The 13,318-nt window shown below is 55.1% G+C and overlaps 6 protein-coding genes across 6 annotated transcripts; 3 read left to right on the top strand and 3 right to left on the bottom strand.

Annotated features, from left to right (window-relative positions):
- Positions 1 to 197: 197 nt before the first annotated feature.
- On the bottom strand, positions 198 to 3,226 carry BP01DRAFT_320079 (small subunit rRNA maturation protein TSR1). The gene is made up of 3 exons (XM_025572685.1): positions 2,980 to 3,226; positions 2,441 to 2,910; positions 198 to 2,372 (listed from the first exon to the last, which is right to left on the bottom strand). Exons 1-3 carry the CDS (start codon positions 3,089 to 3,091, stop codon positions 534 to 536), a joined length of 2,421 nt encoding a protein of 806 aa, XP_025430826.1. The 5' UTR covers positions 3,092 to 3,226; the 3' UTR covers positions 198 to 533.
- Positions 3,227 to 3,359: 133 nt separating this feature from the next.
- BP01DRAFT_320074 (WDR46/Utp7 family WD40 repeat domain-containing protein) lies at positions 3,360 to 5,375 on the top strand. The gene is made up of 2 exons (XM_025572684.1): positions 3,360 to 4,100; positions 4,155 to 5,375. Exons 1-2 carry the CDS (start codon positions 3,456 to 3,458, stop codon positions 5,127 to 5,129), a joined length of 1,620 nt encoding a protein of 539 aa, XP_025430825.1. The 5' UTR covers positions 3,360 to 3,455; the 3' UTR covers positions 5,130 to 5,375.
- BP01DRAFT_341494 (urease accessory protein UreG) lies at positions 5,346 to 6,684 on the bottom strand. The gene is made up of 3 exons (XM_025573448.1): positions 6,302 to 6,684; positions 6,144 to 6,242; positions 5,346 to 6,023 (listed from the first exon to the last, which is right to left on the bottom strand). The coding sequence occupies exons 1-3, from the start codon at positions 6,475 to 6,477 to the stop codon at positions 5,483 to 5,485; spliced, it is 816 nt and encodes a 271-aa protein (XP_025430824.1). The 5' UTR covers positions 6,478 to 6,684; the 3' UTR covers positions 5,346 to 5,482.
- Positions 6,685 to 7,124: 440 nt separating this feature from the next.
- Positions 7,125 to 8,781, bottom strand: BP01DRAFT_357186 (uncharacterized protein). Its single transcript, XM_025575138.1, has one exon. It carries the CDS (start codon positions 8,675 to 8,677, stop codon positions 7,583 to 7,585), a length of 1,095 nt encoding a protein of 364 aa, XP_025430823.1. The 5' UTR covers positions 8,678 to 8,781; the 3' UTR covers positions 7,125 to 7,582.
- A 1,322-nt stretch (positions 8,782 to 10,103) lies between these two features.
- On the top strand, positions 10,104 to 10,525 carry BP01DRAFT_357185 (uncharacterized protein). Its single transcript, XM_025575137.1, has one exon. The coding sequence runs from the start codon at positions 10,166 to 10,168 to the stop codon at positions 10,427 to 10,429; it is 264 nt and encodes an 87-aa protein (XP_025430822.1). The 5' UTR covers positions 10,104 to 10,165; the 3' UTR covers positions 10,430 to 10,525.
- A 1,880-nt stretch (positions 10,526 to 12,405) lies between these two features.
- BP01DRAFT_57673 (uncharacterized protein) lies at positions 12,406 to 13,027 on the top strand. The gene has a single exon (XM_025579950.1). It carries the CDS (start codon positions 12,538 to 12,540, stop codon positions 12,874 to 12,876), a length of 339 nt encoding a protein of 112 aa, XP_025430821.1. The 5' UTR covers positions 12,406 to 12,537; the 3' UTR covers positions 12,877 to 13,027.
- Positions 13,028 to 13,318: the final 291 nt, after the last annotated feature.

Below are 13,318 nucleotides of genomic sequence, written 5' to 3'. Positions count from 1 at the left end.
CTTATCGGATGGCGGCGAGGTGGGGCAGAATGATGATTCTGGGTCGCGTCACGTGGGCGAGGATCTATATCCACTTACACAGGCTATGGCTACTACTACTGATTGTGATGATATTGACGGTGATGACCAGGAAGAGAAAGGAAGGAGAGAGACAGATTGGGATGCACCACCCATCATTGGAAAGAACCAGAGCGCAACGCAAATCTCGTAATCATCATTAAAGCCTGACCTGCTATCTATCATACTATTTTGCCAAGGGAAAAATGGTTCAAATGCAACATGATGGACTTTTTGGGGAAAGAAAGAGGATATGCTGAGTGGTCTCACTGGGAGACGCGAGGGCCCAGCAAGCAAAGAAGAAACATGTCACCAGTCACGTTCATAGGAACCAGAGGGACAAGAAAAAGCAAAAAAAAAAAAGGTTCGGTGGTATCATAGATATTCTATATCGTGCACACTCTCTCGTTCGGATTCCCTGGGCTATCCTAGCCATGTCATCCAGCAACACCCGAAGAGCCCTGACAGCAGGCGGCTTAGTAAACCACCTCCTCCAAAGTTCTCGCCTTGCGCGGGAACACCCGCTTGTACAGACTGATACCGATGGAATCCTGGGGATTGATCTTGGCATCGAAGGTGGCCTTGAAGTAACCGTGCGTACCGAGGGACTCCTTGATGAAACCGCTGCGGCCGCGGCGGGTCCACAGCTGCATCGCCTTGAACCACTGGATGTCCTCGGCATTGAAGAACATGTACCGCACGGTGACGACACGCTTGTGGATCTTGTACGGGTGACCTGTGAGGATGGCGCGCTTGGCAACGACGCGGTTTTGGTCGGGGGCGATGACGGTGCCGTTGCCGATGAGCTCGAGGCGGTCGACGCTGGGCGTCTCCTCCTCGGCATCCGCCATCTCCTCGGGATCCTCGGCGGGCTTCTTGCTCTTGAAGACGAGCACGGGCACGGCGCCCCAGGTGAGGGGACCGATCCAGGTGGCGACGGCGCTGCGGCCGGGGTGCAGGAAGCGGTCGTACTTGTGGACATTGTTGGGGGTGTTGTCGCCCGCGGAGAAGATGGGGTTGATCACCATGCGGCGAGGGCCGTACTGGACAATCAGCTCTTCCTTGGACTTGAGGGGCTCCTCAACGCTCGAGTTGAGGTGCATGTTGATGTTGACCACAGTGTGCTTGTGTTCGTGGCGCAGCAGCGAGAACAGAGAGATGGGTTGAGGGCGGCTGCGTAGAGTGGCGGGCACGGCACGCAAGTGAACATCCACCCGCACGCCAGGGTTGACACCGCCGACGAGAGCTTCACGGAGGAACTTGTTCCTGGCACCCTTGTAGTCGGTGAATTGGAGGAGTCGGCGCCAGTCCTCAGGCTCGTGCGCGCGGTCCTCAGAAGTCTCCCAGGGACTGGTCTTGAAGTTCTTGAGGCCACGGAAGCGAGCCAAACGCTCCCGGGCGAGAACATTGGGGTGCAGTTCAATCTCGTCAGGGAACTCCAGGTCCTCCTTGGCCTCGTTGCGGCGGCTGGCCCGGTACTCCTCCAGCTGCCGGGCGTCATCCTCGGGCGATTGATCAACGAACATCTCGGACTGGGGATATTCGGAGGGGCCAGCCTCCGTCATAGCATCCCCGTGGTCTGGGAACACACCGTCCTCAGGGGCGCCGGCGGTGTCCATCGTATCGTCACCCATAGCAACGTCCTCCTCATCCTCCCAGTCAGATCCAGAGTCGGAGATGTTATCCAAGAACCAAGCAGACTGGTACTTGGAGGTTCCCTTGGGCAATCTCTTGGGCTTGGGCAGGCTGGCTTCCTCATCCTCGGAGAAGTAGTGATGGTCGTCCAGGAGGACACCCTTCCGCTCCTCTCCAGCGAAGGAGTACTCATCGTCCTCCATCTCAATTTCCTCGGGCGCGACAGTGGCCAGATCATCGTGATCAGCCGTGGGCGAGTCCAACAGCTGTGGAGCCTCGCTGTCATCGACATTCATCGCATCGTCCCGCTTGTTTCGCGTGGTGGCAAGAGGAGCCGCTGTGATGGAATCGACCTGGAAGTCGCCCCAGCCGGGGATGTGTACGAGACGATCCGCCTTCAAGCCCTTTCCACGCACCACACCAGTCACGACCACGTCGTCCACAGCCTCAGCATTGCTCTCGGGCCACTGCACATTCTCAATAAGCATCCAGCTGCGCTCGTCACGCCAGCGGATACCCTTGGGAGCTGCCGTGCACAAGGAGCGAACGGCATTGGAGCATTCCTGACGGGAGTCCACGGAAAGGACTTTTTCGATGGCGGGAAAGAAGTGGCTGGCGAAGGACTTCAGGGATGCCGCAACCTGGGGACGCTTCTTCGGTGGGTTGATCTTATCGAGGCCCTATTGAAGTACATGATTAGTAAAAAGGAGCCGTACACCACTGTAACGGCAATCGACGGAACACACACCTGGACCACAGCAACAACGTTAGAGATACCCTGGCCCTCGATCGATCTCAGCAGCAACTCTCCCTCTTCCTCCACCTCGACCTGGGCGGAAAGCGCCAGCACCACGAAATCGGCCATCCGACACGCATCCAGCGCGCTCATGAGGTCGTACTTGGCCGGAATGTACTGCAAGCTCTGGCGGAACCGCTCCACGCGCACACGGGAGATCTGATCGGCGGAGACATCAACGGTAACATCGACACTTTCGTTGAGGGCCCGGATGACGGCCGCGACATCAATATCGACGGAGAGCGGAACAATGGCGACATGGCGGGGGGCACCGTTCTGACCGGAAAAGATGCTGGTCGACTGAGCCTTCTCCTGCTGCTTCAGCTGCTGCTTCTGGCGAGCCTGGTTTCGCCGATCGAGTTTCGACATGAGTTGTTGGTGAGGGGTCTTGCGGGTGCCCCGCTCGGGCCTTTCGACCTTGCCTGGAAATCTATTTAGCGACCTAATGTAGTGTGATAGGCGCGACGAGACATGGAAGGCGTTCAACGTACCCTTCTCCTTATCTTTTAGAGCGCTCTTGGACGCATGGCGGGTCTTGTATGGCTTGTTGGAGGATTTGGTGGTGGAACGGTGGTGGTGTTGCACCGCTTGAGTGGGCGCCATGTTGGCACCGCTGGGCGCTTTGAACCGAAAGGGAAGAGAGGCCAGCGTGGAAAACGCAGAGAGACCTGAGTCTGCAAAATGCGATCTCCGACAGTAAACAGCAAAAAAGAGCCTGAGGTTGACACTCAATCCAATCGGAGCAGTTGTTGACTTTGTCTGGGGAAGAGGGAAGAAAAAAATAAGGCGGTGGAGGCACAAGCGAGGGGACCGACCGGCAGAAAAAGAAAAGTTCGGCTCGGATTTTACCCAAATACAGCCGTGAGAGGGTAGTGGTTCTTGTGCCAAATCTCGACAGTTAAGAGAAATTCATCCTCCGAGCAACGCCCCTTGCAGTCCTCCTGCGATCACCAAAAAACCGCCCACCATGTCGGAATCTACACCGACAAAGGCCGTTGCGCCGACGGCCGCCAACAAGAACAAAAAGAAGGAAGACCAACGAGTGATCGAAGCGCAAAAGACCTACGGCCGTGGCAAAGGCATTCACACCAATAAAGTGCGGGACAGGAAGCTGCGCAGCGAACTGAGGGCTGTCGAAGCCAAGTTCAAGGAGGCCGCTCTCAAAGCCAAGGATGCGGAGATCTTGCTGGAGCACGAAGCCGGTTTCATCGAGACGGAGGGCGAGTTGGAACGGACGTACAAGGTTCGCCAGGCGGACATCCGTGATAATGTGGGCATCGAAACGGCCAAGAAGGGATTTGAGCTTAAGTTGACTGAGCTGGGCCCCTACCGGTGCGATTACACGAGGAACGGCCGTGAGCTGCTACTGGCGGGTCGCAAGGGTCATGTTGCGACAATGGACTGGCGGAATGGCAAGCTGGGCTGCGAGTTGCAGTTGAACGAAACGGTGCGCGATGCCCGGTGGCTGCACAACAACCAGTATTTTGCGGTGGCGCAAAAAAGATCCGTCTACATCTACGACCACGCCGGTGTGGAGCTGCATTGCCTCAACAAGCACCTCGAACCGCTCTTCCTCGAATTCTTGCCCTACCACTTCCTTCTCGCTAGCGCGGTAAGTATCTGAGGCTTTCCATAACCTTTTCCCGACTAATGTCGCAATCAACAGCAAATGAGCGGTCATCTCAAGTACACCGACACCTCGACCGGTCAGATGGTGGCTGAGCTTCCCACTCGCATGGGTGCGCCGACCTCCCTCGCTCAGAACCCCTGGAACGCCATCCTGCACGTCGGCCACCAGAACGGAAGTGTGACACTGTGGTCTCCAAACTCGCAAACCGCATTAGTGAAGGCACTTGTACACCGCGGTCCGGTGCGCTCAATGGCCATCGACCGCCAGGGCCGGTATATGGTATCGACGGGTCAAGACCAGAAGATGAACGTGTGGGATATCCGAATGTTCCGGGAGGTGCACTCGTACTCGTGCTACCAGCCGGGCGCGTCCGTGGCGATCAGTGACCGCAACCTGACCGCTGTTGGCTGGGGCACCCAGGTCAGCGTGTGGCGCGGTTTGTTTGACGCGGCGCAGGCCGACCAGGGCAAGGTGCAGAGCCCCTACATGGCGTGGGGCGGCGACGGCCAGCGCATCGAGAACATGCGCTGGTGCCCCTTCGAGGATGTTCTTGGAGTCAGCCACGACCAGGGCTTCGCCAGCATCATCGTCCCCGGCGCGGGCGAGCCCAACTTCGACGCCCTGGAGGCAAACCCGTACGAGAACGTCAAGCAGCGGCAGGAGGCGGAGGTGCGCGGCCTGCTCAACAAGCTGCAGCCGGATATGATTTCGCTGGACCCCAACTTTGTCGGAAAACTGGACACGATCCGCGACCAGAAGAACCGCGAGGAGCGCGACCTCGACCGCAAGCCCGAGGACCCGATGGAGAAACTCAAGAACCGCGGCCGCGGCCGCAACAGCGCATTGCGCAAGTACCTCCGGAAAAAGGGCCGCCGCAATGTCATCGACGAGAAGCGTGTCAAGGCGGAGCTGCTGCACAAGGAGCGCACTGCGCGGGCCAAGGACAAGTTGCGTGCCGAGCGGCAGGAGCTGGGGCCTGCTCTGGCTCGCTTCGCGAAGAAGGATATGTAAAGACACGTTGCTTTGTCTCCTTGGTTTGTATTTTCATTTTTCTCACTTGGGGCTTGTGGGTGTTCATCCTGCGATTTTGGAGCTCTCAGATACCCTGGTGGTTGGAGCGCTGGCTTCCATCGCTGTTGTATTTTTCTTTTGACATTTCATGAACTGCATATTCCCGGCGTTGAGGGTTAGCGGAGTGAAGAGAGAAAAAAAAAAGTTATAAATCTTGTATATCCAATTAAAAGAAATGTGCAAATGGACAATCATAGATATCAACGAAGCGGTTTCAATCATTCCTTATCCGAGACCCCAAGTTCTACATGCTTCTCCTCGAGCCTGAAATCTCACAAACAGTCCCCAAGAGATCAAGCATCAACACTCCCCGACCCTCTGGGCCCGCCAGCCTTCCACCTGCTCAAACACTCCTCATAAGCACCACAGCTCTTCCAGGCACTCAAGATCAACCCCACGATATGCTCCATCCCCTTCCCATTCTTCACCTCGGCCAGGACCGTGGGGCCACCCTCACGCATGCGCGCCGCATCGCGCTCCATGACGCCCAGGTCCGCGCCCACGATCTCCGCGAGATCCGTCTTGTTGATCACCAGCAGGTCACTGCCCGTGATGCCGGGGCCACCCTTGCGGGGCACCTTGTCGCCGCCGGCGACATCGATCACGTAGATGATGAAATCGGCCAGCTCGCGCGAGTAGTTGGCAGCCAGGTTGTCGCCTCCGGACTCAATCAAGAGCAGATCGGTCTGGAACTGCTTGTGCAGGGACTGCAGGGCCAGCAGGTTGGCGCTGATGTCCTCGCGGACGGCGGCGTGCGGGCAGCCGCCCGTCTCGATGGCACGGATGCGATTAGGCGCTAGGGCCTTGTGGCGGGTGAGGAACTCGGCATCTTCTCTGTATTTGGGGGGAAAGGTTGCAAGCAAAGATTAGTTTGTGATCGGTCAATTCAGAGGGATGTCGCAGGGTCGAATGAAAGGAAGAAAATGAGTGTTGTGGCAGGGACAGATGGGTTACCTCGTAAAGATATCATTGGTCACGGCTGCGATGTTATATTCGTCTCTTAGGGCATGGCAGAGCGCAAGCATGAGAGCAGTCTTGCCGGATCCCACGGGCCTAGATGATCATATGAGCCATGACTAAGTGATCCAATAGATAGAAGATGGTGGTCGTACCCTCCAATTCCAATAGTGAAGGCACGGTCTCTCCAATCCCGAGACTCGGACAAGGGCATCTCGCGGTGGAGATAGGATCCGGGACCATCGAGGATCTCATGCGAGTGGCCGTGGCCGCCGTTGACATCGTCATGGGAGTGGCCGACGCCAGTGTCGTGGGAGTGGGAGTGAGACATGGTGTGATGGCTTGGGTTCAATAGCCCCAGATGAATATACTGGAGAAGGGAAAAGGAAGGGGAAAAAGAAGTAGAGAAAGATAATTGTACTGTGAAAAGGAAGGTATACCTACTGGAGTAAGGTATGGCGGGGCGGTGGAGGGGCAATTCCCGGAGATGGCAGTGGACGGCGACTGCCGATGTCCCTTCCCGATTGGCGCCAGCTCCGACTACAGGCACTGGAATGTTTTGCTGAGAGGCTTTCGTGAGGGCGACACGTGACTGCTCCTTCTATGCTCCTGCACACTAAGGGATCCCAGATTTCTGGAGTAGCTTCTACTTTGACTAAGACTGGCCGACACGTGACCAGTACTAGGCCTCTAAACTATATATAAACTAAAACCCACGCGTATAAGATAACAACCCATTACTTTTGTATCAAGTGTACTACAATGTATCAGAATATCTAACGGACCCTTCTTTGTAGCAAAGAATACAGAGTATGATCTAATGTTCTAGACTACAGCTTCGCTTCTTCCGGCCCTCTCGCCGGCCCTCTCGCGGGAGAAGAGGCTGGTATAGTCAGAGGTCTATCAGCAAAAATAGCCAAGCACTGCATGCAGACCTTATTTACGGAGAAAGAAAGGTGTAGAGAATGAGATGGCTTGCAGAAGAGGAACTGTCTTTGAATGGTAGTAGCTATGTGATTTCGGGTAAATCCACGCCCTATCATGAGGTCGGTCCATGATCTCTTCCAATGAAGGCGGAAGTGGCCAGAAAGTTGCACGAAGGAAGAAATGGACTGAAAGTGGCCTTTTTGGCCTTACTTTTTGAATGGAGGCAGATTAAACGACTCTTGTGCCGCCATGCTCACAGCACTCGATGATACACATTTCCCCCACCGGCCTGTTATCTTTATTTCTAACCCGGTGGGAGCACATATACATCAAAAAGCAGCAGAATAAGATAAAAGAAAGATGAAAAAGAGAAAAACTTACACCGGAATAGAGCAAGATCCGCTTGCCTCTCAAAATCGAGCGAGGGGTGAGAGAGTAATCCGTCTTGAAGTATATCACCTTCCACCCCGCCAGCAAAGCCACCAAAAGCCTTGAACGTCGATTCCCCGTCAAGTGCTGATTCCCACTGACGGTTGATCGGTGTAAGGCGGCGGGGGGTCGGCGGCCTTCATGAATACCTCGTATCGGATCTGGCGAAGGTCTTGCTGTGCAGTTTCGAAGGTCACTCGCGCTTCTTCCACCTGGGCCTGCATGTCTGTCTCACGAGACTGAATCCGCCGTACTTGGGCTGCCAGGGCCTCCTCCGCGCGGTTCACCTCCAGGACAGATTGTTGCATCAGATCTAAGAAGTTGAGGTGGAATAAGAAAGTATCGCAGAGCATTCCCCCAATCCAGTCTCGTTGAACCAAACTCATGGCCGGGAGTGGCTGCACGTTCGAGTCCAGCCGCGTCGCCTGCGCCACCAGCATCTGCGTCTGGCTAACCTTCTGCTGTGCGCGGGACAGACAGTTCTTTTGCCGCCAGTCGATCAAAGTTCCTCCGAATCCCCAGAGATCCCTCTCCGACTGACGCAGACTCTCGACCAGATGGAACATCGCCTCCCGGATCGTTAGCTGCGCTCGCGCCAGACACTGCGCCGCCTGGCGAACATCACTCCACCGCTGCCTCCGCTGCCCATACTCCCGCCGTGCCAACCGAGTGACCTCTTCCTGCGCATCCTCCTCCGGGAAATCCTCCGTCCGCCCCTCGAAAATCGTGCGATAGATGGCGTCGAGCTCCTCATGCAGCCTGCCGCGCGCCGCACATGCGGCTTCGAGTTCGTGCTCCTTCGTCACCGCATCCACGACCTGTGCCTCGAGCATCTCCCGCTGCGCCTGCGCGCGATTCTCCTTGGCCAGCGCGGCGTAATAGTCGCGCATCTCCTGGTCGGCCTTGGCCTCGAAATCCCCCCGCTTGCCCGTCGCGCGGTAAAGCAGGCGACGCACCGTGCTGTCGCGGTATTTCTCGTGCAGCGCACGCTCCACCTGGGTGATCTGCCGGAGTTGTTCCAGCTGCTGGTTGGTCTCAGCCAGCGCGCGGCGGAGGTCCGACAGGTAGGATTTGTGCGACTGTAGCGTTTCCGGGCTGCTCTCGACGGCGGCGAGGGCGGTCTGGATCTCGCCGTGCCGCTCCTTGCTGGTTGCAATTGTGGTGTAGATGGACATCGTCTGTTGTTGCAGTGTAGTTTATTATGGCTGGTATCTGCATAACGCGCTTGAAGTGGAGGAGGAGTTGAGGTCATTTTCCTGGTCTAAGTTCTCACTGGGAGCCTCAAGGGTCGGTCTTCGCCACCCTGTGGTAGATGACGGCATCATGCAGTAATGGTCTATATTAGTTCCAGGAAATTTTAGCCTAGGAACAAGTCTAGGTAGCTCTCCTTATACTCGTTGTATACCATCCTCCACGGTGGGGTGTGGCGGCCCGCCCCGGTGCGGCAATCCTACGCTTGTTATCCCCGCGATTCAGAAATCACAGACTCAATAACAAGGATTTTTCATGCGTGAAATGATTTGGCCATTTTGTCCAGAGACAAGCTTGAAAACGGGTGTCAGAAGTTCTCCTCTCCACCTACTAGGATCCCCTACGCACGATCGGCTATACTTTGAAAAGATTACTTTATGTTCTGTGGGTGTGTGCAGAGAACTTGTTGTAACTGACTTAACATAGAATACCGCCTGTGTAGTCCTCTTTTATCTTTATTATACTAACACTATTTACCAAATACGGCTGACTGCAGGATTAAGATTTCTTTGTTTGTAAGCTACAGCTTTGAGGGTACATCAGTTAAAGGACAAAGTTTTAGACTTGTCAGAGCCACAAAATACTGTGGTAGGTTTAGAGGTGTTGGTCGGCTTGAGAAACCTAAAGAGGGAAATTCTTTCATTATTAGTAGATATCAAGAGTTATTCCCGGAGACCTACAAGAAGTTCCTGGGGGAGAGTGGATTATGCTCAGAAGTGCTGACTGGGAGAGTTGAAACTGGAATAGCGAGAAGGTGTAATTACTATATAAGTTATTCCCCCAAGAAACAGGAAGCGATGATCACTCTTTTTGCAATATGTAGTAATTCGAAGATAATTCTGAACACCGACTAGGACTAAGCGGACTGTTTTTACCGGGGAAAAGAACTTTTGTTTTGACGACGGGGTTCTATATTTGTAAGTAATGGATGTGGCTTGATTACAGTTCTTTATTTCTGTTCAGAGGGTAATGTTGAATCAAGGAGGGGATCACGAGAAGAGAAGGTTACCTCTGTTACATCGTTAAACAAGTGAGATCTTGGTTAGTATATTCGGTGAGCAGTGTTCCTCCAATTTGAATCTGAATCTATTCAAGTTCTGCTTGAATATATACTCTGGACAGACTCGGACATACTATCACAATTCTGCTCAGCAAACTACAGAGTACAAGTACTCAACCTGGCTATCTCTAAGCATCTTTCTGTTCAACTGTCTTACAATCAGCTATACTAGCAATAAGGGTTGATATAATGCCAGACTAAACACCAAAAGGGGCCTAGCCGACCCTGCCTGATAAAGTCCATAATACCAGTCAGATCTGCGGGAGGCTTCACGTTTTCATCCCACCTCACCCAGTTTCATTTCATTTGCATCTCAATCAACAGAACACCCTCCCCCCTTTCTTTCTCCATCATGCACGATGATCATCCGCCTCCTACCGACAAAGGCGACCAGCCCACCATTATCACCTTCGACAATAGCGGCGACGGCCCGCTCCGAGTACCCGGTTTTGGCACTATTCCTCTGACATACGAGCTCCCATCCGACGCGCGCTTTGCCCACGGCATCCAAGAGTGGCGACAGGCGCCCGCCGTCACCGCCCGGGAGCTGGCCGTGGACAACCGCCATGAACCGTCTGACCGACCGCCCGGACTGGCATGTCGATGTCTTCGATGATGGGGTCGTGGCGCGCTGGTGACAAGACAGCATCGATTGAGTATCATCGACCCGACCTTGTTTCCGCTGGTCTATGGGCGGAGCCTGGTCTTGGCGGATGGGGTTCGAGTGGAGATAGGGGATGTGTGGGGTGCGTACCAGGGAGGAGCGACTACCCTTGCGCCTACTCATGTGGATAAGAAAACCGATGCGGCGGATGTTCAGAGGCAGATTGAGGAGGCCCGGAATGTGCATGCCGATAATGAAACAGCGCCTCACTATCGGTGGAGCGCGAATTATCAGGCTCTACCGTGTGAGTGGAGTTCATCGGCGAGGCAGGGTCAACGCAGGTGCGCCTCACATCGTACATCAACAAACTACACCCGATGCACAAGCACCTCTACCGGGCAATCGAGACGCTGACGAGCCGGGCGATTTCATTGTGGAACGACTGTCTGGTGCAGGGACAGTGCGGCTGGAAGGATTACCTGAACCAAGGCCAGCTGGGGCCGGTCCCGCTCCGGATCATCACGTATGGAGTCGACTGGGAGAAATGAGCTTCCCGAATAGCTGCTCGCCTTGCGGGTCCCAGGGCCAGGAAGGAAGAGGATGTACCGCAAAGCGCGAGAAGCGCTTCTGGACAGTGCGGAAGATAACACGGACGAGGGTCGCAAAAGACACCGAGAGGCGCAAGATCGGCTGGACTGCTATCCAGACGTGGAGGAAAACGAAGAAAAGGAGTTGCCGCTCCCCCGAGTCAGACCTCTGGCAACGCGCGAAGGAGTATCTCGAGCTCCCTGAGGACGGGTCTGACACTCCCGTTCCTGCCACGGACGACTGGCAGCAAGACACGTGGGGGAAGATCCAAGGCAATCTCAAGCGGCTGCTGCGTTTCTGTCACCCAGAGCCAGGGACCGCATTTTCTTACGAAAAGAGGAAGACGGGGCGCCACAACGAGAGAGCTGTGGTGGATCTAGTCCGCGAGAGGAAGGACTGGCACAATATTCCCTACGAGCCGCTCACACCCTCCCCCCCCTCAACAGACCCTATACAATTCGACTCCAGGAGACCTTCCGTTTGCAGGGACTACAAATCATTGTCAACATGGAGAACATCGAGCTTACCCCTGACAGTCGGGACTACAAAGGAACAGACTGGCACATGGAAGGCCAGCTCAACGAGCACATTGTTGCTGTTGCCGTGTTTGCATACGATATCGACAATATTACTGAACCCCGAATCGCCTTCTGTCAGAATACTAAGCTAGATGAAAGCTTCTATCAATATAGGGAGTACAAAGAGCAAGGGCGAAAGTGGCAGTGGCATCCCCGATTGCTGCCCGCCCGGAGATATGGGAAAAACACCCACTCGGATTTGAATGAACTGGCACAGATCTTAGGATTTTCAAGCTTCGACCTTGATACCGATAATCACACAGCAAGGACATGGCAGGATAAAGGTGCAGTTTCGCTCGCGCAGGGGCGTTGATCGCATTTCCCAACCTTCTCGAGCACCGCGTCGAGCCCTTCTCCCTGGCCGACGCCCGGGGCATTATCGTTCCATCACATTGCATCTGGTTGACCCGCACTATCGCATCAGCTCCACCCGTAATGTGCCGCCGCAGCAGCATCACTGGTGGGCACAAGCGGTCGGTGAGACCCTGCGGGCTGCTGCCCGACTTCCCCAGGAGATTATTGACAAGATCATGCAAAACACCGGCAGCTGGCCTATGGGCTTGCCAGAAGCGCGACGGCACCGCCACGCGTTTTGGCAAGAGCATCGCTGGAATAACCTGGTCAGGTTGGATAGGATGGACCATCCGTACTTCAATTGTTGAATGTACGGTATGTCATCGGAGGCCCTAGAAGGTCTGGCGGGAGCCAAAGAGGAGAATTTGTCTAACAAGCATAAATCTAGAACTCGGCACCAGTAACAGTTACATGGTGATGGAGGTTGCCAGTGCCTTGACGATATTCAAAGTGATTGTGGTCCGAGACCTCTCCGGCGAGAATATCATGCTCGTAGGTTAACTGCCAGGGTCTCGGGCCACTTGAACCCGTGCGCGGTGACCTAAACCCAGTCATCAAACGTTGCCTCCCCAAGGCGGGCTTTTCTCCGTGCCCGTCCTCATGCTGCAGCAGGCCATCGCCTCAATGGCCAGCGTCAAGGCCATCGGCGAGAAGCAGGCTAAGGAGGACAAGATCAAGCTCGTCCTGGAGATCCTGGGCATCGCCTTCGCCTTCCTCCCCTTCCTGGACGACCTCACCCACGAGCTGGAGCTGCTCGACGGCGCCTTCGAGACCGTCGCCCCCAAACCGGCAACGTCGCCCTGGGCATCCAGAGCATTGTCTTCGACCCCGCCTCCGACCCCGCCTCCGCCCCCATGGTGCTCCTGGGTCTCATTGGGGCGGGGGGCCTGCGCGACGCGGACGACTTCTCGGCCGCGGCCGCCGCGCGTCGCGCCGTGACAGAGGACGAGATGGAGAGCATCGATAAGGATTTTAGGGCCGAGCAGGACAAGGTTTGACGGTATCACGGAGCCGAAATGCCGTGTTAAGTGGAATGGATGGTCGGGTTACTGAGAGCGCAGCTTGCCGCGAGGAATTGGGATGGTGGCGGTATGTCGGGCTATTCATCTAGTAATAGCTTGTGTGTTGAAATATAACAATACAAAGTAGATCAATGCAAGCGGGACTCTGTTCAGGAAGCTATCTGTTACAGAGTAGTTACGTCGACCTGCAGGCCCATTATAGACCGGAGACATATAGGCCAAGTGAATAAAACGAAACCCACCCCGATAATGATTCTAACCATACTGGATACTTAAAACGACCTTCTCGCCCCATATCTCGTCGCGCTACAATCGCACGGGCAATCAGGATGATCTTGAATCCTGCCTCGCCTTCCCTT

The sequence above is a fragment of the Aspergillus saccharolyticus genome, assembly GCF_003184585.1.
Source record: "Aspergillus saccharolyticus JOP 1030-1 unplaced genomic scaffold BP01scaffold_17, whole genome shotgun sequence".
Lineage (NCBI taxonomy): Eukaryota > Fungi > Ascomycota > Eurotiomycetes > Eurotiales > Aspergillaceae > Aspergillus > Aspergillus saccharolyticus.
Note: the sequence above shows the minus strand (reverse complement) of the source record. Positions and strands in the feature narration are given on the sequence as shown.

Excerpts from the sequence above, each read along its gene's own strand:
- BP01DRAFT_320079 (XM_025572685.1), bottom strand. The coding sequence starts at position 3,091 with ATGGCGCCCACTCAAGCGGTGCAACACCACCACCGTTCCACCACCAAA. Across the intron at positions 2,911-2,979 it reads TCTAAAAGATAAGGAGAAGG|GCAAGGTCGAAAGGCCCGAG; the intron begins GTACGTTGAACG and ends ATAGATTTCCAG. Across the intron at positions 2,373-2,440 it reads ACGTTGTTGCTGTGGTCCAG|GGCCTCGATAAGATCAACCC; the intron begins GTGTGTGTTCCG and ends GTACTTCAATAG.
- BP01DRAFT_320074 (XM_025572684.1), top strand. The coding sequence starts at position 3,456 with ATGTCGGAATCTACACCGACAAAGGCCGTTGCGCCGACGGCCGCCAAC. Across the intron at positions 4,101-4,154 it reads ACTTCCTTCTCGCTAGCGCG|CAAATGAGCGGTCATCTCAA; the intron begins GTAAGTATCTGA and ends CGCAATCAACAG.
- BP01DRAFT_341494 (XM_025573448.1), bottom strand. The coding sequence starts at position 6,477 with ATGTCTCACTCCCACTCCCACGACACTGGCGTCGGCCACTCCCATGAC. Across the intron at positions 6,243-6,301 it reads TTCACTATTGGAATTGGAGG|GCCCGTGGGATCCGGCAAGA; the intron begins GTACGACCACCA and ends ATGATCATCTAG. Across the intron at positions 6,024-6,143 it reads ACCAATGATATCTTTACGAG|AGAAGATGCCGAGTTCCTCA; the intron begins GTAACCCATCTG and ends CCCCAAATACAG.
- BP01DRAFT_357186 (XM_025575138.1), bottom strand. The coding sequence starts at position 8,677 with ATGTCCATCTACACCACAATTGCAACCAGCAAGGAGCGGCACGGCGAG.
- BP01DRAFT_357185 (XM_025575137.1), top strand. The coding sequence starts at position 10,166 with ATGCACGATGATCATCCGCCTCCTACCGACAAAGGCGACCAGCCCACC.
- BP01DRAFT_57673 (XM_025579950.1), top strand. The coding sequence starts at position 12,538 with ATGCTGCAGCAGGCCATCGCCTCAATGGCCAGCGTCAAGGCCATCGGC.